At 40.7% G+C, this 25,391-nt stretch overlaps 2 protein-coding genes across 14 annotated transcripts in view; both read left to right on the top strand.

Annotated features, from left to right (window-relative positions):
• UBE4B (ubiquitination factor E4B) overlaps positions 1–1,969 on the top strand; it is a 39,134-nt gene extending 37,165 nt beyond the window's left edge. For both annotated transcript variants that reach the window (XM_068658913.1, XM_068658914.1), the window contains 2 exons: positions 312–458; positions 874–1,969. In XM_068658913.1, the coding sequence (XP_068515014.1) occupies positions 312–458; positions 874–935 (209 nt within the window). In that variant the 3' untranslated portion in view covers positions 936–1,969. The remainder of the gene's footprint in view (positions 1–311; positions 459–873) is intronic.
• Positions 1,970–6,435: 4,466 nt separating this feature from the next.
• The window catches only part of KIF1B (kinesin family member 1B), a 95,556-nt gene continuing 76,600 nt past the window's right edge, over positions 6,436–25,391 (top strand). For 2 of the 12 annotated variants that reach the window (XM_068658847.1, XM_068658850.1), the window contains exons 1-2: positions 6,439–6,745; positions 13,113–13,299. In XM_068658847.1, the coding sequence (XP_068514948.1) occupies positions 13,194–13,299 (106 nt within the window). In that variant the 5' untranslated portion in view covers positions 6,439–6,745; positions 13,113–13,193. Of the gene's footprint in view, positions 6,746–6,870; positions 7,363–13,112; positions 13,300–25,391 lie in introns of those variants that run through there. The other 10 variants (XM_068658845.1, XM_068658844.1, XM_068658848.1 and 7 more) reach the window with 10 other exon arrangements.

Below are 25,391 nucleotides of genomic sequence, written 5' to 3'. Positions count from 1 at the left end.
TTTTTCCCTGAGATTGCACTGTCCAGTCCTAGCCTTGTCTTTATTACATGTACTTTAAAACAGTAAGGAAAAAAAAATATAAATATGGTGAAAATAACTAATGCTTAGCCTTTACACTGTTTTTCCTTTTCTGAATTGGGGCCATATCTCTTGCTTATTTAAGCCTGCTGCTACTTTCATCTGTTTTCTGTACCTTCAGGATCATTCCTGAGTGGGGACTCTGTTTCTCAGTTCTGTGCAGTAGTTTTGTGTGCAGGTTAAAGTTTTATTTATTGTTTCCAACTTGATGATTGTGATAATTGTGTCCTCAGATCCACTCATGGACACTCTGATGACTGATCCTGTGAGGTTGCCATCTGGAACTATTATGGACAGGTCAATCATCCTGAGGCATCTGCTCAACTCCTCCACCGATCCTTTCAATCGTCAGACACTGACAGAAAATATGCTGGAACCAGGTATCCTGGCTTTTAAGTTACTCATGGTGCTGTTGATCTGGGGAAGCAATTTGTGTAGTTTCTGTTCCATATCCTTTCGGAAGATAGTGTTGATGCCTCAATACAACTACAAGTTGTTTAATCTCAATTTGCACAGAAAAGTTCATTCCTTATTCTCCCCTTTTCTGCAAATAAACAAACTACCCTTGTTTTTGTAACTACAGGGGTAATGAGTATTGTTATAATACGTAAATGAGTAATAAATTTACTGAAATCTGTGCAGAAAATATGTTGACAGAAGAAAATAATAGTAGATATTCCTGATCAGATTTCTAGAAAAGGAATTTCTATTAGTCACAAGCAGCTTTCTTATAGTAGCATTGATAAATAACTTAACAGCCAATTTAATTATTTTTTTTCTTCTTTATGTTACTAGTGCCAGAACTTAAAGAGCAAATTCAAGCCTGGATGAGAGACAAGCAGAATGCTGACCATTAAAAGTTCCCTTGCAGTGCACGCCAACACCAATGGGAAGATCAGGGCGTGGGCTGTTCTGCTAATAGTGGGGCAGATACACTTTGAAAGTTATTGATGGGATTAGCACGCCCACTGGCACTAACTTGCAGTAGTGACCAGAAGCATGTGGACGAGAAGAAAAGCAGCTTAATTCTTGTACATATATTTAAGTGATAACGATGGTCAATAACATGGAGGACAAATTAGGAAGTTGCTTATGTTACAAAACTGTCCTTCAGTATGTCACGTTTTGGAGTTTTTACAGCTGAATTATTTTAGCAAAGATGAATGGATCAGGGCAGCATCCCTTCAACCTTATTTTTTACAGCCGGATATCCGTTAATTTGATTGTGGTTAGAAACTTGGACATTTTGCTGCTACAGTAACTTTTTCCTCTTTCCCTCCCTTTTTCCTCATCCACCCATCAAACCTGCACTGCTGTCTTTTTTTTGTAATGCAAAAAAAAAAAAAATCCCTGTGAAGAAACAAAATCATTCCCCTGCCCGCAAAAGAACATATTCTGTGCGATAACTGTGCCTGCAACAAAGTGTTAATCTTGGGATCGTATTTTTATATTATACATATTCGCATATTTGTTTTTTAATTGGTGTTAGAAGAGACGAGGATTTCAAAACGGCAAAGGTTTGACGCGTGGATTTTACGTTCCGTTATTTGAGATGTCCCTCTGTGTTGATCTAGATGCTCTGGTATTTCTGAGAAGCCTTGAGACAGAAATACATTACAACAGCTGCCAAGAATTAGATGCTTGGGAATACCAGGATTTCAGAGACTTTTTAAAATAATAAAATCCATTCTTTTAACGCTGCAAATATAATATATGCTAAATGACAGTTCTGAGCCAGTAGAGCTAGTCCACAGAGATCCTTTTATTCTTGGAGGCTGCAGTTTGGGGCAGGGGTCATTTTTTATGTTGCTTACCAATTTGTATCCATGGCTTGGCCTTACCAAAGCAAAAAGGGTGCAGCAAATGTAGAATTACTTTTTTTTTTTTTTTTTAAGAGAAGAAAATATTCACAAACATTTTTGTATTACTGCCCCCTGCTTATGATACTTGAATTTCCTTTTTAAAAAGGATTTGAAACCACAGTGTTTTAAAATTAAGTCTGTAAAAAAAAGGTTGTTTTTCTTTTATGTTTTTCGCTGTGTCCTCTGTTCAGTTCCTGACTCTTGAACTACAATAAATGATGATACACACTCGCACAAAGTGTTTCCTTTGTCTGTCTTTCCTTTCAGTCAGTGAAAGCAGAAAAAATACAAATGATTGGGTGGCTTTTTTCACTTCTGCTGATAGTGATTTAGGATCTGGGGATAATAAACCATTTCATGTGAAACTTCCATGAGCACAGTTATTAGTAGTACTTCCAACTAAAGCATTTTTCCAAGTGGGTGAACCCTGTTCCTATTCATAGCTAACTGACAGCTGGTGACAAGGCTTCAGGGGGAAGTTAGGCTGTATATAACCCAGTGCTGGCCTTTGCAACGGGTATGTAATTTTAAGTTAATTTTGATTTTTTTTTTTTAATATTTACTCAAGGGTGGAGGGGAGCATTCCAAAGTTTGTGTCTCTGTCGACTATTGGAACAGACATGTTTGTTCTATGACTGTTTTAGTTCCTTAATCCACACCCCTTCCACAAATTCAAATCTTCTTCCCCCTCCAAAAGTCATGGAACAAAGCAAGTTATGCTTTTATCTTCAAACAGTCATTCAGCATCCAAATCTATCCTGGTTTCTCAACGTTTTATAAGGGCATGCAGTGAGTTATACCTTTCAAGATGTTTTGTTTTCCATAAAGGTAATGATTTTTGCATAAAGAAAAACTTCAGTGTTCTGCTGTCACCTAATTTTTGAGGCTTGTAGCATGAAATCGCTAGAAACAGCTCAGAATTTACACCCTACTTATATAAAGGACAACTGTTCAGCTGTTTTTAATGGAGGATGACTGAACTGCAATGGTTTCACATTATGGTTTGTTTTTTCTGTGGCGGTTTTTGTTGTCAGTTTTAGTTTTCTTGACAGATTATAAACATATCAGAAAGATGGAAGAAATACTTTCTCAATTCTTCCAGCAGTTTAAAAGTTAAACTGCTACCTCTTCTGAATAATTGTGGCAACCATGAGCAGTCTAGTCCTATAAAGTGAGAAGAGCACAAGCAGGGAAAAAAAAAGGGTATCCAGTACAGGGTTTGAGGTCTGCTATTCTCTATTTTGCATCTGAAGTGCTATAACTAGTATTAAAGATAGCCATGACTTTAAATGTTTTATTTAAAAAAAAGTATGAATCTAGCTCTTTAATATAATGAAAAGCTTTATATTTAGTGTGTATTGTATGCTCTATTGTATCAGTTGAAAGGCTTGTTTGAACAAATTCAGGATGTTTTCCTTAGCCTTGTCTGACAGAAAAGAATTAAAAAAAAAAAAACAAACACATATGGCATAGGATGGAATAACTGAGACCATGTCTTTCAGACTATGGATTTATAGTTATTCTGCTGTGATACCAGATTTTGACCTGAGGACTATAAATAGTAAAGTGCATTACTGAACTCCTATTGACTAGTTATGGGATCCATTTATATCATTGATACAATTTTTATCAGTGCAGATATTGCTGAAGGCAATTAAGTAGCTAAAACACTTATTTGAAAAACTCAAATACTTCAGATTTGTGAATTTAGCTAAAAACTATTCCAAATTCAGCATTCGTAGGCAAAATGATGAAACTTATTTAAATAAAAGAAATGGAAAGTACTATTGCTGCCCTCTGGGTACAAAAGTGGATTAAAAGTGTGACATTCAGAGGGTAGTGGACATTTTAGTACTTGAAGAGAAAGTCTGAAGATAGTATTGGATAAAGAATAAATCTCCCACAAAAGCTTATCAACTGCTTGACAATTCTTTTTTTTAATTCATTTAATGCAACCTGCAGATTCTTGTATTTTTTCGCCTTGCATACTAATGTGTCATTTACTTTTTTCAATCAAACTGCCACCTTATTACAATAAGGTAAGGAGACCTAATATTGAAAATGGTGAAAATGCCAGTGATCAGTTGATATTTACACATATCTGCAGAATTTGGGTAACTTTGATCTGTGAACTGTTCATCACAGTGAGGGCTAACTTAATACACCTTGCAAAGGTGATTTTTTTTTTTTTTTTGGAGAATTTAACGTTACAAGATCATATGGCTTGTCTTTGCTTGCCCTGTAGTTATGTGACCAGAGAAATTACTGGGACGAGTTCTGATGCTGATAGCAATACAATTCAGTGCAATTGATTCTATTGTATCACAATTCACACTTATGTAATAGCCAAATTTACATCTGAGTCAACTGTTTGCTGCTGGCAGCAAGGACAGACTAATGTTCTTAATGGCAGGATGACAGTGCTGCCCTAGCCAGCAACAGATTGACTCTAACAATCCCCAAGAGCATTGCACTACCATGTAGTCGCTTTCCTTTTCTTTTACTACTTAGCTCAAGCCTATCTATCCTCTGTCCTGTGCTTTAACAGACTTCCCAGCTTTAGGTAATGTAAGTGATCCGAGTAACCAAGTGCATATAAGTTCTTCATAGCATTGCTTGTTTTCATTTTTCATTTATAACAGTTTAAAAGCACTTCTGTGCAGGGGACCCTTGTTACATGCATATTTTCTTGACAGCAAACGTTAAAGCTGGTTTAAAATGCACTCGCTAGTGGGGAATTGGATCAGTCTCCTCTGTTTTGCAGGATGTTGGTCAGATGCACAGTAAGGGAAAGGACACTAATGTTTTTCCTTTTAAACAGGATTAATTGGTGGAATTCTACTGCAGTGTTCGAAGTATTTTTTTTTTTTGAGAAGTTTAATGCTATGTTACACTCAGAGACCTGGCTTTTGAAAATGATATTGAGAAACCTAGCCAAAGCAAGGGCTGATCTAATTGAACTGAGATAATTAAAAAGGTGTGGCACAGCCAGGTAGATGAGGGCTGCCTTCATATTCAACCGCCTTTCAACTAAATAACCTGGTGTTTAAAGAGCAATTTTCCTGTCTCCCTTTGCAGGGAGCTACCTCCCAGGTCTTATAGAGCATGTGTCATATGCCCTTTACAGTTTTGTTTCTTGACACGTAACTAGACTTCTTCTGAATGTTCTTGGCAGATTTTTCATGACAGTAAGCAATCAACCGAAGAGCTAATGTAGTGGGATTATTCCAAATGAGTACTTCCACAACTTAGAGTCAAGAAAGTGATGCAGGAAATAGTATTCCTCAGAAATATTACACAAACTGCTAATGTAGTATGAATCACTGTGGAGGAAAACTGCACCCAAACGCTGTTTTGATGCTTTGTAGGGGTTTTCGCAATTGTAGTTTTTTTTTTTTTCTTTTCAGAGAAATCAATGACCTAATTCTGCACAGCCCTAGACAGAAGTTAGTGGAGTTACCCTGCACTAAGGACAGAATTAAATATGATGTCCCACTAACATGAAGTCCTTTGAAGTTCAAGCAATGGCATTTTTTAGGACATATTTAAACCACCTCTTTGCTGTTTCTGCAGCAATGTCTCCCTCCTGGGTACTGTGCAGTGATGTATTTGCTTTTGTGTTCACAGGCATAACTGTAGGGGATAAGCACACAAGTTCACAAACAAGGCTGACAAGAGGGAAAATTCCCCCCTCACCACCCAAAAAGTAGCAACTTGTTCTTCCATAGCCCTGCAGCCCATGGGGAATGGTGATTAATGTAATTAAGAGCCAGGAGCTTGTTAAAAAATAAATAAACTTTGTTCTGAAGGCAGATGTCTCAGGCATCAAATGTTCTCAAGTTTCAATCTGACTTGTACATGGGTGGTTTGTGTGGAAAGTAAGGTACTTCATGTAAAATTATTATTTTATTGAGAATTCTGTCAGATTAAATGTAAGGCTGTTTATAGCCCTAGAACTGACCAAACAATTTGTGCAAAGGAGGAACTTCACTGAATTTATTGCCACAGAAATCACTTTATTCTTTCAGAAGATGTACAGAATTATTTATGTGAGCTTATCCAACGCCATTTAACCACAGATATTAAAAAAAGAAATCAAGAAAAAAAGAATCGAGGCAGATGGCAGCAGGCACACGGGGCCGCCAGGGCCTGTCAGGGCCGCGCTCCCCCCTCGCAACCGTCGCGCATCCGAGGCCGACGCACGCACACAGCGGGGCGGTGCCCCCGCGTCCTGGCGCCGCTTCCTATAGGCTAACCGAGGGCCGACGCGGGTTCCGCCCCGAGCTCTGATTGGCTGATCCGGCGGAGGAGCCGAATCGCCTTGTCCTCGGGGTTCGGCGGAGGGATTGAGTCAGAGAGAAGGGAGGGGCCCTCCAGGGAGGGCGTTCCCTCCCGCCCTTTCGATTGGCTCTAGGCCGTGTCAATCTTATGATTGGCACTGCGGGGGGGCGGGCGGGGACCAGTTCTGCGCGCGGCGATTGGCGAGCGGGAGGGAGGCGGGAGCTTCGGAGCTCGGCGATTGGCGGGCAGGACGCTCCTCCCTCCCCCGCGGAGGCGGGGCCGGGCGCAGAGCGCCGCGCTCCTGTCAGTGTGGGAGCGGCGCCGTGGGGAGCGCATCGCGGCGCTCCCTCCTCCGGCCGCGGCCTTTTTCTCTCTTCCTTTCCCCGTTCCTTTCGCTTCCCTCCCGGCCTCAGCAGCGAAGCGTCATGGGGGCGGCCGCCTTTTGCCCTCCCTTCGCCGGCTCCGCCGCCTTCCCCAGCCGCTGACAGGGCCGGCGGCCCCCCGCGGCCTTCGGACGCCCCCAGGTGAGGCGCTGAGGGAGCGCGGCCCGGCGGGGAGGGGGGGCGGTTGGGGGGCGGCTCGGTGCCGAAACGCGGGGGGAGCCGGGGCTGGGCCGGGAGCTCCCGGGGCTGGGCTGCGGGGCCCCGGCCCCTCCTCGCCCGCGGCCGATCCCTTCCCTTCGCCTCTCCCCCTGGCGGCGCGGTCCCTTCCCGGTCTGGTCCCCGCCTGCATCCCGGCCTCGGGGGCCGCCGCCTTCCTCTTCATCATCCTCCTCCTCCTCCTCCTCTTCCTCCTCATCCTCCCTGGGCCGCCGAGCGCCCCCTCGGCGAGCCCCAGCCGCCCGCTGCGAGGAGGAGCCGAGAGCAGGGCGGTTTTCAGGGTGTCCGCTTGGGTTCTGGGCACCTCGAGGTAGTGCATTCCGGCCCTGGCTCCCGCACAGCACAAGCAGAGGCAGCCATGTTGGGATGACGAGCTGACAATCCGCCCTGAGCTGAGGCAGGGCGGCGGGCCTGGGAGGTTGGGGTCGCGGGCAGAATACGGGCACGAAGCTGAGGTCAGCAAGCAGGAATTCACCGCACGCAGATACCGAATTCAGAGCTGTGCTCTGAGACGTAGGATCAAACACCACAAGACATTCACGGTATTTTTCAAAAATATCTTTCCCTTCGTTTCTAGCTCTTTCTCAACTCAGTTCTCTTCGTTATTGTGCACTGATGTGTTGGTGAAGAGCCATCTGTTTATAGCATTTGATTTGTCAGTGCGTGGCCAAATTCTGCGCTGCTGTTTTATCTGGCATCATCACTTTATCCCAAAGCACTAAGATAGCAATTCGTAGTGTATGAGTTCAGCTGATATATCAGGCTGTCAGCACTACCTGATCCTTAGTGGGGGACCTAAATTTGGATTCCCTGCAGTCCCCTTGTTCATAAAGCCCTGCTGCTCTGAACAGCTGTTTTGTTAACTTTCCACATACCAATCGCTGTGCTTCTTCCCCTCCTTTCTCTAGAGCTAGTTTAGCGATTAAGTGATAAGCGTAGAAAGCGCTTTTTTGGTTTAAAACTTAGCACGTTCTCTGGTAGGCATACCGTATTGTTTGTTTCCTATACAAATATGACACAATGGCTGGTCGTGTTGAATAAAAACGATGTTTCTTTGTTTGTGACGTGTGTTCCTTTATTCGAATGTACAGATCTAGATTCTGACCATTGTAACAAGCCAAAAGTGGTTACAAAAACAACCTCACCTGAAGACACAAATAGCAATCTGATTCTTTGAATTCCTGTTTTGTTAGTAACCATCTCAGGAAAGAGTAATATGCTCTGTAGCTTGCTGTAAATTGATTTGTCAGAACTTTCAAATACATCTAGGGATTCAAGTCTTAATGAACAGCTTATTTGTTTATATGTACCAAATCTCTTGAGACTGACTGGTGATTGACCAACATCATTGAGTTTGGCAGCTTGAATAACAGAGAACAGGGTATTTAGATGACTTGTTTAGTGATATATTTTAGTAATAAAATCTCAGTACGTGGCTTATTGGGTGGATTTTGGAAATTTTTAAGTAATGGCTTAAAGTAAGTGGAAAATGAATACGTAGGGTTTGCTTTTGTGCTGATAGAGCTCAGTAAATTCTCAGACGCTGCCTACTACCCATTTTACAGACAGTGGGGTATCATGTTAAGAAGTCAAATATGCATTTCACTTCCTTACTAAGTTCTCATTTGGATTCATACAGAAAAAGCATTTAAAGATATGCAGCAAGTAGATTCTTTTCTAGACGTTAGGAGAATGATTCATTCCAGCATGAACATCAGCCTTCTAAGCCTGTAATGAACATATAACAGACAGCTTCATGTTCTTAAGATTGGTCTCCTAAATCTGTACCACAGGCTGCATTATACTTTTAGGCTTACTTTGTTGCAATTTGCATCTCCTGTTACCACTCTTAGATGGTGTTTGGTAGTATTAAGTGATACTGCAAAATGAAAAACCAGCTGTGGTTTATTTCTAACTTCTGTGATGCTGCTCAACTTGATCTTGCTTTGCCTTATTGTATCATTCTGTATGATGAAGGCAGTAATGCCTTTATAAAATATTATGACCAGTTAGTAGACTTTAAAAAACAAACAAAACAATTTAGATGGTTTGGGGTTAATTTTCTTATTAATTAAAACTGAATCTTGCATAGTGAGGTGGTGTTTTGAACATCAAAAATCTGTGGGCAACAGCAAGTAGGCATTTTGCTTACTACAGCTATGAAAAGTGGAGTTGAGAATGAGACAAAATTAAATGCGGTGTAGTTTTAAATGAGCACAAAAGATAGGGTTGGAAAAAGTCAGTAACTTCAAAAGTCTACCAGTGATTTTTTTTGCTAATGTAGTTGGTTCTGCGACCTGTTCTGTAAGTGTTTCTTCACAGCTCGGTTTCGAACAAGGCTATCATTTAGCTGGTGCATGTGGAACCTCTGGTGGTGTGCTTCTCATGTTTTCTTGCTGTGAATCTGGTGTTTACTTGTGAAATTAGTTTCCCCTAATTTCAGTGTGTGGTTTGCTTGTTGGAGAGTAATGATTTCTGTTGATTGAAATGAAAACACAGTCAGGTTGCTCAAGGCACTTTCAGAGGACATTTCATTCGCACAATCACCGTGTTGTTCTTCAGCTGCTGTTTGAGAAGAGCAGGGATAGCATTTTGTGAAAGTACTTTTATTTGTGAGGGTTTTCCTTGTCGGTGGCCATAAGCTGATTTGGCTCCTTTCCTGAGGTCTTTCAACAAACGCTAATGAATCCTGTTTTGATATCACCCCCAACTGTTTTCTGTTATTGCTTTTGGTAGTTTAAAGGATTAAAAAAGAATAGAGTAGAAGTGAGAAGCTCTTGATTCAGTACCGTGCAGATCTCTGTTTTATTAAAACTCTGTTTCAGTGTTAAGTATTTTTGTATATGTACTGGAGGAGGGGGAGGAGAGATCTGAGCCCAGTATCATGTGAGATAAAGGATTTGAGCAGAGAAGCTCCAAATAAGTGAAATGTTTCCCATGCAGCAGGATGAGTTTCTAGAACTGTTGTTCCATGCTAACGCTGGGATGCTTTTGAATGCATCAATACCAGGAGAATAAGTGCCTAGCAGTGCATGGCATTGTGTTACGGGTAGCTTTGTTTTCTTCTCCATAAGTCTATGTTCTACTCTGTATGCAGATTATCTTTTACTGTGAAAATAAGTAAAATTAAATTAAGATTTATCTTCTCCTTTAATTGCCATTTAAATGTCAAAGTTTTCCTGAAGTGAGGATTCTGCTCTGTGCTTGGGTCATTGAGAGGAGCTTGGTGGTGGCGTGGTGCTGCCTCCTGTAGAGGATTCAGGCGTCCAGTTCTTGTTGGTGAGAAGTGATTGAGTTCTGCAGGACTGCACTCTGTGTGATATAGATTATAAAACACCATTTAAGCAGAAGATAGTGTATTACTGAGAGACAAACTTTCTTATGTAACCTATTTACAACCTTAGTTGTCTTACTTTCTGGTCAGTTAAACCAGTTGGAGTGCCCTGAAGGGCATCAGACTCCTCCAACGGACACAGCTCCTCTAAGTGCCCGCCTTCCACTCCGCTGCAGTCAAGTGTGTCTCATGGACCAGGCATGCATCGGGAGTGCTTTCTGGTGCACTTAGTTGTAAAATGGTTTCTGTTTAAAAAGTAGCTGCCGGCAGCACTTTGGCATTTCTGGGGGCAGGAAGAACGTTGGCCTGGTTTAGAGGTATTCAAAATTTTTTAAAAGTAGATGATTCTTTCAATCTGTCATCTGTTTTCCATCTTCTTGTATTTATTCGTTGGTTAGCTGTAGATATTAATGTAGTACTCAGAGGTATTTCTGTGAGTACATCAGAAAAAAAATCTTTATATGTGAGACTTCGATGTGAAGGGAATGTGAGCTCCTTAAGTTTCATAAATCTTATTACAAGACTACATTGTATTGTTTTTAAATCTCTTCATGAATGCCTTTACCTTCATTTATTGGTCCTTGTAGCAAGGTGTCAAAATTATGGTTTCACCTTAAATAAGGGTAGATAGAGAAGAGGCAGCTGAGAACCACCAAGCCGGTGTTAGGCGGGGTTTCCAAAGTCTACATCCTGAGAAATCTGTGAAATTGGTTGCGAGTTCGTGTTTTGTTGTCCCTTCCTGTGATGTGCCACACCCTTGGAAAACTCCACGTAACCATCATTTTCTGCAGTCTGGCCAAGTAAACCCCTAAGCTATGAACACGATAATAACAGAGACTTTGCTCTTGATAGAACTCTTCAGAAGCAGAGTGCCGACTTGGCCACGTTCAGTAGCATTCCTGTTCCGTAGCAGCAATATTCGGGGTCAGTTGAATAATGCTGCTGGCTGTATCCAGATTAGTCTGTCACTTAGCTTTCCTGGGAGGGCACAGACACTTATGCAAGGGTTGTATTAGGAAGGGAGAGCAAAACTTCTCCTGAGTGGAAGGTTATAATGAAGGTACAGATTCAACACGCTTTGTTATACAAAACCTCTGTAAAACAACCACAGAATCTCCTTGAAGCTTTGCAAACAATGCTAATTCATTCCCATTACCTCTCTGCTCTAGTCTGTGTTCAGGTTTTTAGTGAAACTTCTTGAGCTATCATTAGTACAGAATTCTAATGGTTCAAGTTGATTATTAAAGCCATTCAAGTGTGTCTGTCTCCCAACTAGTTATTCTTGCCAGTTTGCTGTACCACTGGCATTGAAATTCAGTTGGCTCGTTCCTATGGATGTTCCTAATCGTGTAGTCTGGTGAGCCACCTCAGGTACAGACTAAAATAAAGAACGCTTTAAATTGCTGCTTCTGCTTGGTGGAATAATTTAATTTCCGTCTTCTCAATGTGATGGCATTAATGAAGGAATGCAGTTTTATTAAAATGTTCTGTGTGAAGGTGTGTCATCACTTGAACGAAGCGTGTAGAAGCATTTTTACTAGCTAGAAAGCTTTAGAGCTGATATGCTTTTGCTTTTGATCTGCTAGTACATTGTCGTTTAGTAACATTGTGATTACAACCCTAAAATGAGCATTTTGTTGTGTGTGGATGTAGCTAACCATAAAAGAAGCTTTCAAGTTTTCCAGGCCAGGCATGCTGACTTGTGCAGAGAAGGGTTCTGCCTGTGTTAGCTTGGACTCAAGTTAGAGATGTCTCCATTGAGTCAGACCCAAATTCACCTAGCCCATGAATCCTTTCTTCAGCATACACAGGTATTTAAATGTAATGTTAAAATATAAAGATAACACCTTCTCAATCTACTCTTCCAGGTTCTGATTGCCTGTGGCGTGTAGCTTGTTTTTTTATTGGGCCTTGAATGACTTCTTTAAATCTGTCTTACTGGTTTTTGAGCCCTCGTTAGACTTCAGTACTGTCAGTGTCCTGTGGCAATAAGTTAAACTCCTTAATGGTAGATCAGGTGGAAAACTTGCTTCTAATGGAATCGGCTGGTTGGGGGCAGTGCAACTGAACCAAACTGTTCCATCTCTGCATTGCACCGCTGGCTCAGATGGACATGCCTTGAGGTTTGGGTTGTGGGTATGATGGATGGTTTCCTGCTGCTAAAGTGCTGCATCATTTGGATGTGGTGGGGAGGATTTGAACAAGTACTTTGATAATGAATGAAGATGAACTCACTGGTGAACATTTGCGGAAGATACAGATAGTAATATTTACCCTAAAGGCGATAATTTTTGCTTCCTCTTCATCCCTACGGAGTAGAGTGTCCTTTCATCACTAGATATACAAGTTAGTTAGGGAGATTTTTTTTTTTTTTTTTTGCTTTGAGGAGTTTCCCAGGAGTGCGAAGGGTTCTTTAAAGTTGTTGCCTGCACCCTTTTGTCCGGAATGGGGTGTACTAAAAGTCAGCGTGGGCTGGCCCACTTCACTTGTGTTAGTTTTACTATTATTGCTAGGGCATTGTGGCAGCAGGGGTTGACAGCTAGAGCACATAGGCATGTAGTATATGGCAGCTAGCTCATTCTGAAATCTAAGCAGCTGTATCTTTGCTGCTAAAATTATCTTTGTCAGGTTAAGCCTAACACATGTTGCAACCAGATCTGTTGGTATTAGTGTCCCTTCTTTCTCGGAAGAAAACCAAGTAATGAAAACAAATCTGTTTGTACGCTTCAAAAGAAACTGCTTTGGGTGACAAACTTTGGAACAGGGAGACAGCATACAGGTGCTGTTAAGTGTATTTCTAGCTCTGTCCTTGAAGTGACAGCTTGTAGCATGGGAAGGGTGTTTGCTGGAAGGGAGCTGAAGTTATCAAATCACTTTGTACAACCTCTTTTTTTTTTTTTTTAACAGCATTGTGAAAGCACTAGCTGAAATAATCAAAGTGTATTTTTTTTTCTTTAGAAGACGCCAGCAAGAAGGTAAACTTGGAAGGATTCTGACCCCTTCACTTTTAATTTCTTGGCCACACTACAAGCAACCAGAATGTCGGGGGCTTCTGTGAAGGTGGCTGTTCGGGTCCGGCCCTTCAACTCCCGAGAAACCAGCAAAGAATCCAAATGTATCATCCAGATGCAAGGCAACTCAACCAGTAAGTTTATTTTAATTGCATAAGGGAGTCTCTCTTTCTCCTCTCCCTCTCTTGCTTAATTGTATTCTTTTTATCAGACTAAACTTGTTCTGTGTACATTACATCATCTAGAATTACCCTGTTAGGAAACCTTCATCTCCTCTGAGGCTGTCATTGCAAACTAAATTATCTCTGGATTTCACTAGAAAGTCTAAGTCACAAGTGTCTTGATTTCAGTGCTGTTGCTTACGGTGTGTGCTTGCGGTGAGTTGTGAATTCTGCAGGAAAATTAGGATACAGAAGTGAAAACCTTTTTGGTTAACTTCAGTGAGTGGGAATATCACGTGGACTGACAGATACAGGGATGTGGTAGGCCGCCAGATGATAATGCTTGTGGTGTATCTCATGCTCGAGTCTGGTGCTTTACTTCCTAATGTGCTTATTTGGCAGTCTGTGCTTTTGTTTAGGAGCATAGTTGGAGTGAGACAACTGAGGGAAAAAGATACCAGGTTTTATGCTTTCCAGACTAGATGGCAAAACAATGGACTTTAACCAATTAGAAGCGTTAGGTTTTTTAACTAATTATTGTGGATCAGATTAGGAGAAGATTCTTCTTATGTGAAACTGAATATGGACACACCGTTAATTGATTTTTATGTGCATTTAAAAATATTTATACAATTCTCTACAGTGTTTTGTAGACTGAGCTATACCTATAAATGGATCTTCTGATGGTACTTCTTTATTGTCGGGTAATGAAGTCATGTCTTGCATGTACCTTAAGGAAGTAACATTCTAAGAGTGCTGAGTTATTTCCATGTGATTAGTTGTGTATTTACTGTTAATAGAAAGGTTACATACGGCCCCCCCTGCTTTTTATTTCCCTTTTAGTTGAGGCTGTACTTCAGTCTGCTTATGCAATGGAATCTGTGGTGTCAGTCAGATCCTGTACAATGTTTGTGGTTCAGTGAAAGAGAGGCATCACGCAGAAGAGACCTCACGCTTTTCAGTGCAATGACTTCTTATCTTCAGACCCTGTGTGAAATATTTCCTGGAGAGACAATTTTGAGCTGGATTTTCAAGATTTCATTTAAAATGAGGGGAAAAAAATGTTTAGAAGTGTTCCCATGTAGAAGCAGGACCTTGTATACAAACACTGCCTGCCAACTTTCAGACCAAAACAGCAAGAAGGGAAGAACTGTAGGCTCCAATAGATGGCATTTATTATGGAAATGCCACCAAGCTCCAAACTACAGCAGCACTGCTGGGTGCCTCTGTAATAGGTTTTCTCGCTGCTGTCATGACGTGATGGCAATAATTTTAGAAGCTTGAGATTGCTTAACTCCAGGAGCCTGTGGAAACTGTTTGTGCTACAGTGACAAGGGTGACCAGAGAATCTCTGTCAGCCTGTCTGTCAACGGCTATAGAAGTCAGCATAGAAAAAACCACCAGTTCTGTTTCTGAATGCTAGAGCTGCGCTGCAGAGATACTTGAATGGTCAAGAGATTGTGTTAGCTTTCAAAAGGAGAAAAATACTTCGTGATTTATCTCGTTGGAAATTTCTTTACGGCTTTTTGATGTATTTTGTATTCTGGAAATGTTTAATCTGCAGCCTTCTGTGTGAGTCTTATGGCTGTGGTACAAGATGGGTGATACGACAGATGGTCAGGTTTAAGTCATCAGGGGCCATTACAGGCTGTGGGAAAGGAGCCGTCAGTTTCAGTAGTTACACGTTCTTACGGTGTGGGGGCTATTTTCCTCGTATTCCCTTCTTTGAAGAGACATTCAGAAGACAGCTGTAGACAGAGGAGTAATTTTCCCTCAATGAACAGAAAAGGTTCTTATGATAAAAGATAAGAAAAAGGCATTGTTTGATGGAAAAACCTGAGCAGAAATCTTCCTCTCAAAAATCAGTTAAGCTGTCTGATGTACATAACTTCAGGCTGAAATCTTTCTGGTGTGCTTCCAGCCTAGGTGCATAAGTACTGTGGCTATTTTTTTCCATTCTTTCTGACTGCTGTAATCTTGCAGCCTCTCAGTTATATTATTGAAATAATTACTATAAAGTTTGGAACTTGTTGGCTAAAAGCAGACTACAGAAAGTGATGCTAATGTACCGTATGATGCTGCAGTTGAAAAATAAAGGGGAATCAGTCATAATTTTTGTAAGGCACTGGAGTGCCAGTCTTATACCCTCAACCATGTGGTGAAGTGAACACGGCTTAGATAGCTTACCTCTGAGAAGGTTATTTTTTCAATTGTGCACTGGTCAAGTTGACAGGCGGCAAATCTGAGAAGCTGGTGGAATGTGGGATAGTAACTACTTTAAGCCTCCAAGGCAGTTCAAGTTCCCTTATCTTGGAATTAAAGTTGAATAGACTATTGTGATGAGCAGGATTGATGAGGCAGTGTGAAGTCGGATAACCAAGAAGGGATTTTGCCTACTACTTGAGCCTTATTTTCTTCTGTATTGATTGGCCAAGCTGAGTGAATCCTGAGTTTAAATAGCATCCAAGTCTGAGTTTTGTAACTATACTGGCGATATAGGCAGAAACTGTGCTATAGTGAAACCAAAGCAAATCACTTGGTGTTATTTTAAGAAGAGCAGTATGGAAATGTAGATAAGTATGTCACAGGTATGCTCCATTTATCCTTTCGTAATGAATGCATGCAGAAAATGTTTTGTGAGGCATCCATAATAAAATATTGTTGAAGTTGGAATGCTGGAATTCAGGGTTGTTTCCTGATGTACTGCTTTTGTTTGTCAGTTTTTGTGTGAATTCAGCTGTTTATACTTTCTGGAGTGCCTGCTATTCATGGGGGACTTGCCAGTAAAATATAGCATTCTCCTGGGCTAGAAAGCTTATTCTCAGTTTCATTCTGTGGTTTAACTTTGCATTCGAAAAAAAACAAGTGTAATTTTGCGAACTTCAGGTCTCCTCCAGAATTAACTTGGCCTTGGCTTTTAGGTTACTTGTATGTGGTCAAGGCCTTTAATCGAGGTCTGTAGGGAAACTCTGATTTTTATAAATTCTCAGTGTTTAAAAAATGTCAGTGTAGCTGACAAGCTGTAGTTCTGTTTCTCAAATCGTCAGGGAAAGTTCTCGCCAAGTGCTTTACCCTGCTATGTTAAGAACACTAATGATGCAGTGACAGTTGAGTCAGTTAACAAGGAAATGTTTATGTTTCAACTTATCCGCATTTAAACTTGAAACATACAGAAATCGCTTGACATGTGGTTTGTGGTGCAGCAATTGAACTAATGAAATACACAAAAGTAACTAAACCTGAAAGTGATGAATACAGCAGAGCTCCTGCAAGAAGTGCTCTTACTGTGAGCAGGCAGGATTTCTGTGTTTCTGTCTCAAGGGTGCAGAATATGGAAGTTCTGAAATCAGAAACATTTTTTGTCTTGTATTATAAAGTCTTTGTTTTCCTTTACGGTTGTGGAAGGTGGTGAGCTGCAGTGATACAGTATCGTGCAGGCAAAGCATTGTCAGAGTGCATCACTGAGTCTTTCTGGTTCTGGAATGTATATTGCAAAAATGGAATTCTGCAGTCCATCTCGAGTCACATGTGCTTACTGCATTAAGGGGCTGGTATTTTGGCAGAAAGCCTGTGCTGCTCAGATCGTATCAGATTGCAGATGGTATCCATTTGAATCATCCTGTCAGTTCTTCAGTGGAAAAGGGAGAACTGGGGGATAGAAGAATAAAAGACAATAGAGGAACTCCTAAAGACAGGAGATGTTAGAAGCTGCAAAATCCTACTACTTAAGTTAATTTGGGAATGCGAAATTATTTCAAGAAAATAAGACGTAATGCCACCATCAAATAATTAAATAAAAAAAATAAAAAAGACATTAACTGAGTGGAATTCTTTTCTTAAAAGAGCTTCCTTGTGTTTTATTATCTTCAGTTAGGACTTCAGGGAAAAAAATAAGGCATGCTTTAAAAGTACTTGCTATGCAAGCAGGTAGTCCAGTATAATCTGGTGCACGCATACCCTCTCAGGTCTAGGCTTGAGATAGTTCTGTTTGCAGCATTGCCCCTAATCCAGCAGTGCCAGGGTTCCTGGTGAGAGATGTATGTACCTTGAGGGAAAAGTTAATGGGCTCCAAAGACTTTTCATATTGATAATTAACTCCCTGGGGTGATCCCTCTGCTAGCAGTCCTTACAATCAGTTAGCTTGACATGGTGTAATGCATCGTTTGTTCCATATTTGCCATTATGGAATACTTTCAAGTGAAATTTGGTGTTAGTGGTCTTGCAAGTTATGTTTGTGGTGGTAGTTTGTTAAAATCCCCCATAAAACTGAAACAGACTGAAACTTCTTAGATAACCATAATGCAGTTTAGTCTTTCCCTCTGAGACAATTGTATTTTGTTTTGTCAGTCTTTATATTTGGAAGTTTATCCGCTTTTGTGTTTTCCTTAATTTACTGGATATATAGCTTTATCATGGTTGGGGGTGAGACTCGCTAGCAGCTTTTTGATATGAGATTTCAAGAGCAGGTCTTGAACCACTGGCTGTCAGCATACCTTGCTTGGGTGTTTTATTGTTAACTCCTGCTTGCTCTTTTTTTGTTCAGGGTGGTTTGCACCAATGCATCTTACAACATTCGTTAGTGTCAGTCCGTTCTATAAATTACTGTTTTTTATGGTGAGCGGGAAAAAGATCCTGCTGCATAATATATGGGGTGAGAGGTGAGCTATAGATCTGAAAGTATTTCGTGTCTGTGGTTCTTGTATCAGTTTTTAAAATATTTCAAATATAAATAATGTTGGCAGCTGCTGCCTTAAATTACTGAAATAACAAGCCAAACTGTTCTTTTTCTAAAGAGCTTCTTAGTGTTATGGTACTTTTGTGGTGTTTGTTTTGTTTTTGGTGGAAATGATTTGATGATCCTTCTGTCCGTAAATAAATAATGCAAAAAGAAAAAGTTGAAATGAAGCAGAGGTTCAAGCTATTAGCTACAAAACAGTATTTAGATAGTCATCGCTAGTGGAGAGCCTAGTTGGCTTTTTCTTTTAAAAAGCTGGATAAGTGGAGAAAACTAAAATAATGAAGACAGGAAATAAGGAATTGTCCTACTTGTAATATGTCCTGTGTAATTGATTGTGCATTAGATAATGAAGATATGTTTTAGCATCTCATAACATGTTGTAGCTTGTGGGTGCCAGTGAAGGGAGTGAAACCCATTTTTCAAACTCAGGTTCATCTGAGATTACTGTGTACTCTGATTTTGCCACAAACTGTGCAAAATGCAGCTGCACAGCCTCGGTATATTCAAAGATGGGAGGGCAACTGAATCCTCAGGCTAGGACCGAAATGGGATTTTAGATGGGGAGAAAAAAATCCGTATTGTCCTCTTAACTCAGTGATAGTCTTTGTAGCTTTGTAATGTTGGAAAGTTCTTTTCTGCACTGCTTAAGGTATTTAATGAAAACAGGGACAGTGGAGCAGTCCCGGCTGCCAGTAACAATAGTCCCAGCTGCTGCTGCAGACAGATGGCAACTAGGTTCTCAGGCAGGCATCCCTGGTGTCAGGAAAGCTTTGTAAGGATTTCTGGAGTTAATTTGTAGAGGGTGGGGGGGAATCTTTTTTTTCTAATTGTGTTTTTTCCTGAAGGTGTCTAAACTAAGTAAAATTATTAAAAAAAATAAATAATAATAATAGGAGAGCATCTAATTTGAGTTCCTTTTTTCTTCTTCTTCTAAGATGAGTCCTGTTTTATGCAGCTGTTCTGAAACAAAATAAAAATGAGTGGGAAAGTAGGACTTAGCCTTGCGGGGATTTGATTTATGGTGCTCTTTGTGTAAATTACTTATTTCAAATATAATGCTAAAATTGCTGGTGTTTGGATAATGTGAAAGTGAGAAGTACTGAAAGGTCCTTGGAGCAAGGTAGCCTAATCAGTTATTCACCTAGCACTTTACTGGTGTACATGGACAGGGATTAATTGCTAAAATTGGGCTTTTTCACTGTTATAGGACTCTAAAAAATACTAACCTGTTTCAAAGAAGCTTACTCATTAGGGTAAATGAGGAGGATTTGCTGATCTTTTGCGTTCTGATCCAACTCCTGACTGGTTTCTGAATGAAAAGCCATGCTGAATGGCAAAGAAACCCTATTGTGTATGCACCCCTTCAAAGGGAATAGAAAGTTGGTTTTTCTTCTGCGGTAGCGTTCTGTAAACATAGTTCAGATATTTCCATGATACAAGTGCTTTAGTGAAACTAACCTTTGGTTTAAGTTACTGGTGAGAGAAGTCCTTAGTGAGAACCTGGCTTTCCTTTAGACTGGCACTGAGGATTTGTAGGTAGTAATGTAGTGGGAATCTGTGGAGTGGCTGCTACACAGGTAGGAAAGGCAAGCAAGGAGTTTAGTGTGGTGGCTTTACCTAATAACTCTTCCTCCTCTTATAAATCACAAATGAGACATTTTCAATGAAATTACAGAGTAGGTGGGAAGATTGACTTTTATAGATAGAGTTCAGTCTCAACTCTCAATCTGTTTTCTGGAAATGAATAATTTTAGATTAAAAGAAAAAATAAGCATAGTTTCCGATACGGCTTGTGCCTGTCAAGAAGCAGACACAAGTTTTTAAAGCCTGTCTTGATTAGTGTTTATTTTCAACATCCAGCTTGTTTTTCATCTTTTAAAGTGTTTTTTTGCTTGCATCTTGAGGTTGCATCAGGAAGATAAACTGAAGTGGAAGAAAGTCACTTAACCCCACCCACATCTTGTGGTCTGTACGTGCTCATAACTGTGGTTGTTAAAACAAAATGAATGTTTGACCAGTTTGTTAATACACACTGCAGTCATGACAGGTGTTATAAAAGTGGGCTGCCTTTTGAGAAGGTACTCCATGTGTCCTGTGGAAGATGCCTAAATTGCCTTGCAGGGGAGGTTGAACTGGGAGCTCACGTGAAAGACAAGTCACAGTCACAGCGCTGTTCCTCTACTGCCTCTCCCGTCACTGGTTACCACACTTGTTGCAAGTCCCATAACAGGCAAGAGAAGGCTTGAATGCAAGCTGGCTCTGAGAGAAAATGGAGACAATTGCTGTTCTCTTTAAATAGCTGTACCATAAGGGGGGTTTGCTGGGGAGGGGAGGGATGCTGCTGGAGTTTTTTCCTGACGCTACTGGAGGGAGCACTCCAGGAGTGGGAGTCAGAGGGGAAATGGTAATGTCAGAGGTAATGCTGAACACACGAGCAAAGATTTTACATCATCTGAACATTAGGCCTCTCTTTTGCAGGGTTAGGGATTTCTGTTGCTCATCTGTAAGACTGTCTTAATTGCTGTCTCTGAATGCTCTACAATATTGCCCATTTATAAATTTTGTTACAGGAATTTTTCGTAGAAAACAAACATGGAATCTTAGTGAGGTACTTGGTTTTCCTTCTAAAGCATTTCTCATGGTTGTACAAAAAATAACTTGAAATGTTAATTCTGAACACCATTAAAAAAACATATACATGCATTTTGGAAGATGACTTCAAGTTGGGGGTGGAGAAGGTGAGCAGTTAATGATTAAGGGTGCAAATATTTGGCCTAGAGCAAGACGGTAGGATGGCCAAGCTATTTCAGCTAATTGCAGTTGGACTTCTGCAAAACTGTTAAGGAGTTAGTACAGATAGACAGGTGATAATACTAACAAACCCAGAGAGGTTTTGTGTGTCAGTGGTGAGTAAAATTGCGCAAAATGCTTCTTCAGAATTAGTGCCCACTGACCATGCACATAGAATAAGGGCTTTTAGAGGTGTTTCTTTTATAAAATGCTTAAGTAATGTGCCTTCTTTCATTATGGCAATCTGCATTATTTTTACTTCTACTTGCAATGAGAACTGCTTCAAGAATCCAACATTTTCACTGTGTGTGAATCATTTCAGCTCTTGAGGCTGGCAGAACCGACTCCCCAGGATTCTGCTGCTGCATGATGTCCTTTTAATGGAGCCCTGACAATGTGTCTGAAGGTCAAAATAGCTTTAGTAGAAGACCTTTGGCTTTTGGAGACACAGTCATGTAAAAGCGGAGAGTGGGGGGTGAGATTGTATTATCTTAAAACAAAAAAAAATACAGGAGAAAAGAATTGAGCAGAACTTCAGGTGCTTAGCCAGCCACGGCATGAAGTTGATGCACAACTTCTGCAGCAGGATGCTGTCAGGTAATCGAGTCACAATGGAAGTTTTGGGATGGCTTGGGTTCAGCTTTTCTGATAGCTAGAGCAGTGTGGTTCGACTAGCTCCCACTTGATGCGAAGCCTGCTGGCATGCTGTTCTCCCAGAACGCCAGCTGTAGAGAGGGTATTTATAGCGGTTGGATCTGCAAGAGCAGCTGAGGATGAGAGCGGCTTTCCAGCAGCTTCTGTGAGCGAGCCTTTGCCTTGCTCTGGTGCTGGTGAGCACAATGCCCTCCCCCACCCAACCTTTCTCCCAGTGCAGGGCTGAAATTCCACAGTGGGGAGAGAATCCGGTTGAATTCCAAATGAGCTGTTCTTAGCTTCTATTTGGTCGCCTTTCCTTTTAATGATTTGAAAAATGCAAACAATGCTTTGAAAAGCAGGCACTGTTTTACAAGCTGGAAGTGTCCATTTCCCTTCATTTATCTCTTGTAATAACAACCCTGAAAGTCTGTCTTATAAAAACAGTATAGCCATATATCTGATTGCAACGTATGCCTAGGAAAGAAGCCTGTATTAAACGTGTTTTTGCGGGGTGTTATTCACGTTCCAGCACATAAGAATTCCTGCTCCACCCTGCTCTCAGTAACGAACGTGTTCTCATTGTTGTCATTCCAGTCTACAGATGGCGCAGATATATTTTCCAGACACACACATTTTAGGAGACTGTATATTTAATGTTAATTTGGTCTTGTGGATTCGATTCCTAAAGTCCCAGTTCTTTTATATGTTAAATTGATTACTCAGATGTCATAAAATAAAACTGCTGCTTGTATTGATTCAAATAGAATTTCAAGAAGGCACAGTAAAGAGTTGTTTGGTGTTTGTTTCCCTAAATGTTACTGATCTTACAGAAGAAAATTTAGCCCTCTGTATTTCTGCCTGGACTAGCATATTTTCTGTTAACTTCTACCTGTTCCTTTACCAATAAGTACGAGAACAAAAGTGTAGACAGGACTGTGCCTTTTCTGGTAGCTGTTATCTCTTAATGTGTGCTGGCATTTGGTAGGAATGTGTGCTCTGGATAGGCTAATGCTGCCACTAGGAGGGTTACTGAGGCTGGTGGGAACTCTTAATTAGGTGAAAACTCGTCGTTTGAACTGTTTCTATTTCGTATGTAGAAATAAGGGAGGGTTTGCACCTTCAGCATTGACAGATGGGCAAGAATACAGGGATGAAAGAGGGAAGTGACAGAAAGCAGACTGCATTGCAGAACGATGGAAGTTCAGTGCCTGCAGCTCCATACCCGGCCTCCACCAGTACTCGGTTTTATTTCTGAATGGCGATTGATAGGAGGCTGCTTTTTTTTTTTAATATTAACCTATCAGCCTCCTTCCCTCTCCTGCACAGACTGTGTGTCAGCTAATCCCAGGATTTAGCCCAAGTTAATTCTGTCTGCCAGTGTTCATCTGAAGGGCAAACTGCAGTTAGCCCGTTCCTTGCTGGAAAACCCTCCAGAGCGACCAAGATGTGGCGTGTTTGATGGCAGCGTGCCCCGAAACATGACTCTGATCGCTGGGGAGGTGGAGCTGTTGAATCAAGTGACTTGAGCTAAATGCAGTGAGGAATAAGAGAATACTTTCAGTTCTTACCTCTTGTGTGCTTTGCATCCTGTGTCTCCATTCGAAGAGTGAAGGGCATTGCTTGTACCCCCAGACAAAGAGCTGCAGATAATTTTGAACCTGCAAGATTTATGGCATGCTGAGGAGCAGCGCTGCCTGGGATGAAAGCAGATTTTATTTGAACCACGAATTCAGTAACCTTGTAAACTGACATGAGATTTAAGCAGTTAAGAAGGAGTTTTCTTTATTCTTTGTGCCCACAAAAATATTGATGCAGCTGAGTAGATGGGAATAGAAATGGGGGCTGATCTTGGCTGAGCTTGCCTTCCCACCCCCCCCCTTTCTCCTATGTAGGTTTCCCACTGTCTCTTTACTCAGCTTTAGAGGGGAATGGAAGTGTAAGTCCAGAAATGAAGGCCTGAAGTGGGGCTGTGTTTGGGTGTATGTTTAGGAAGGAGTGAGGACACTGAATGCTGCTTCCAATTAATTGAAAGTATCACAGAAGGCTAGAAATTTTTATTAGCTCTCTGTTATGCTTTGCACTCTGGTTACAATTGTAAAATGAAGTGTGTATTTGATGTATGCTTTGTGGAAATAAACTTCAACAAATCTAAACTGCATTGTAAGGCAAAAAAAAAAATAATCCTGAAATGATAGTTGGAATGCAAAATAATACATGTTAGAAAATATAAGGGTACTGTCTTGATACTGAAGCTCTCTGTCAAAGCTTGCAAACAGATTTGCTAAAATTAAAAACGAGAAGTGAATTCGATCCCATAGGTTTGAAAGGCTGAAGGTGTATGTTATTTCTGTGCTGGCTGATCCAGCAGATGGTGGGTGGTATGAAAATGTTACCTAAGGAACAAGGAGTGAGCTAGAGGTTGGGCTGTGGAAGTGCCTCTGCCAAGAAACGAAGTTACCTGTTAGTGAGGGCATGTAGGATCAAACGCTTTGTGGAGATACGCTTGTTGTTGTTGATACTGCACATCTAAAATTATAATCCCTTTGATTGTGCTTCAGCTTTCTTCTTATCTTTTATTAGTCAGTACCGCTCCTACTATACACTTTTCCTTTACAAGGACTAATTGGTTAAAATATGTGGGTTGCATCTTGTAATCTAAATCTGCACTGCCAGCCATCTGTTCTGTTTTGAAAAAGTTCTTTTTTTTTGTAGTTATCCATACAGATCAGCTGCATCGGAAAATGAAGAAGTAGCCTGGAGAGGAGGGGAAAAAAAAGTCTGTCATTTCTATTGTATCAGTTGATTAAGTGGAGAAGCAGAACTGGCATTGTTCTTTTGTGTTTGAGGGAGTGTGGGAACAGGAGTTATATGAGTATCTCTTATATTCTGGGTAACGGGCCATAGGTCACTTTTTATCCTTTATTTGCCCCTGCAGTTTTCCAATTGTGTAATCGCACAGGATCTCTTTTGATAAGCAGACTCCAGGAAAGTCATGCTAACCTTCCGAAAGCTTTGGAGCACGCTTCTGCTTTTGGAAGTTGTGCTGGTATGGGAGCAGTACCTGTGAGCTGCGTTGGAAGACTGTCATTGTGTTTGGGCTCTGATTTTTCTTTGTGAGTCTTATGCTCTGATTCCTCAGTGATGGTGATCTGTCTGCAAAAATGACTTAGTTGCATTTATTTTCCTTCCACATCCCAAAGAGTGTCTGGCAAGTTATATGTACAAAGTACAGAGTGTAGCTTGAAATTACAGCTGCTGGCTTGTGTATTATCATTTAATAGGGCACTTAAGAAAATCAAAGTTTACGAAAGAGATCAGGATAACATAGGTTTGCTTATGTAATGATACACAGCTTTAGATTATTTGGTGTGAAGAAACTTGTTTTAAAACTATTTGTTTCCTTACTTTTTGGTCAATGCTACGTAAAATCCCTAGATGTTTCTAGGTACAGGTGTCAGAACAAACCCCACAGAAGTTAAACAGCTAAATAAAAGTGTTTAAATAACTTGAGCTTCAGAGAGTATATGGATTACTACTGCTTAAAGGCACCTCAGACAGCGTGAAGAAGTTCTCTACAGTTTACCATATAACTGTAAGGAGAAAGAAGCTTTTGAAATGATAGATTATTTTCTGCAGAATTTGTAAGTCTGGGCTGGGCTGGCAGTGAGTATAAATGTTGCTGTATTCAATGAAATAAACGGATTCAAGTTCAATGGTAACACTACAGAGCTATTCACCCAGTGTGCTTTTATGTAAATGTTATATCTGTTTGACAGCTGATATTTTTTTTAACCTATTCTGTTTTCTTATAAACTTGGAAAACTCATTTGAATATTGTATCTGAAAGTCAATTCTGTTACTCAAAATTTGGGGGAATTCATAATTCAGATTTAAAAACACT

This window comes from Anas acuta, chromosome 22, assembly GCF_963932015.1.
Source record: "Anas acuta chromosome 22, bAnaAcu1.1, whole genome shotgun sequence".
NCBI classification, from domain to species: domain Eukaryota; kingdom Metazoa; phylum Chordata; class Aves; order Anseriformes; family Anatidae; genus Anas; species Anas acuta.
The sequence above is the reverse complement of the archived record's forward strand: the minus strand, read 5'-3'. Positions and strand labels throughout refer to the sequence as shown.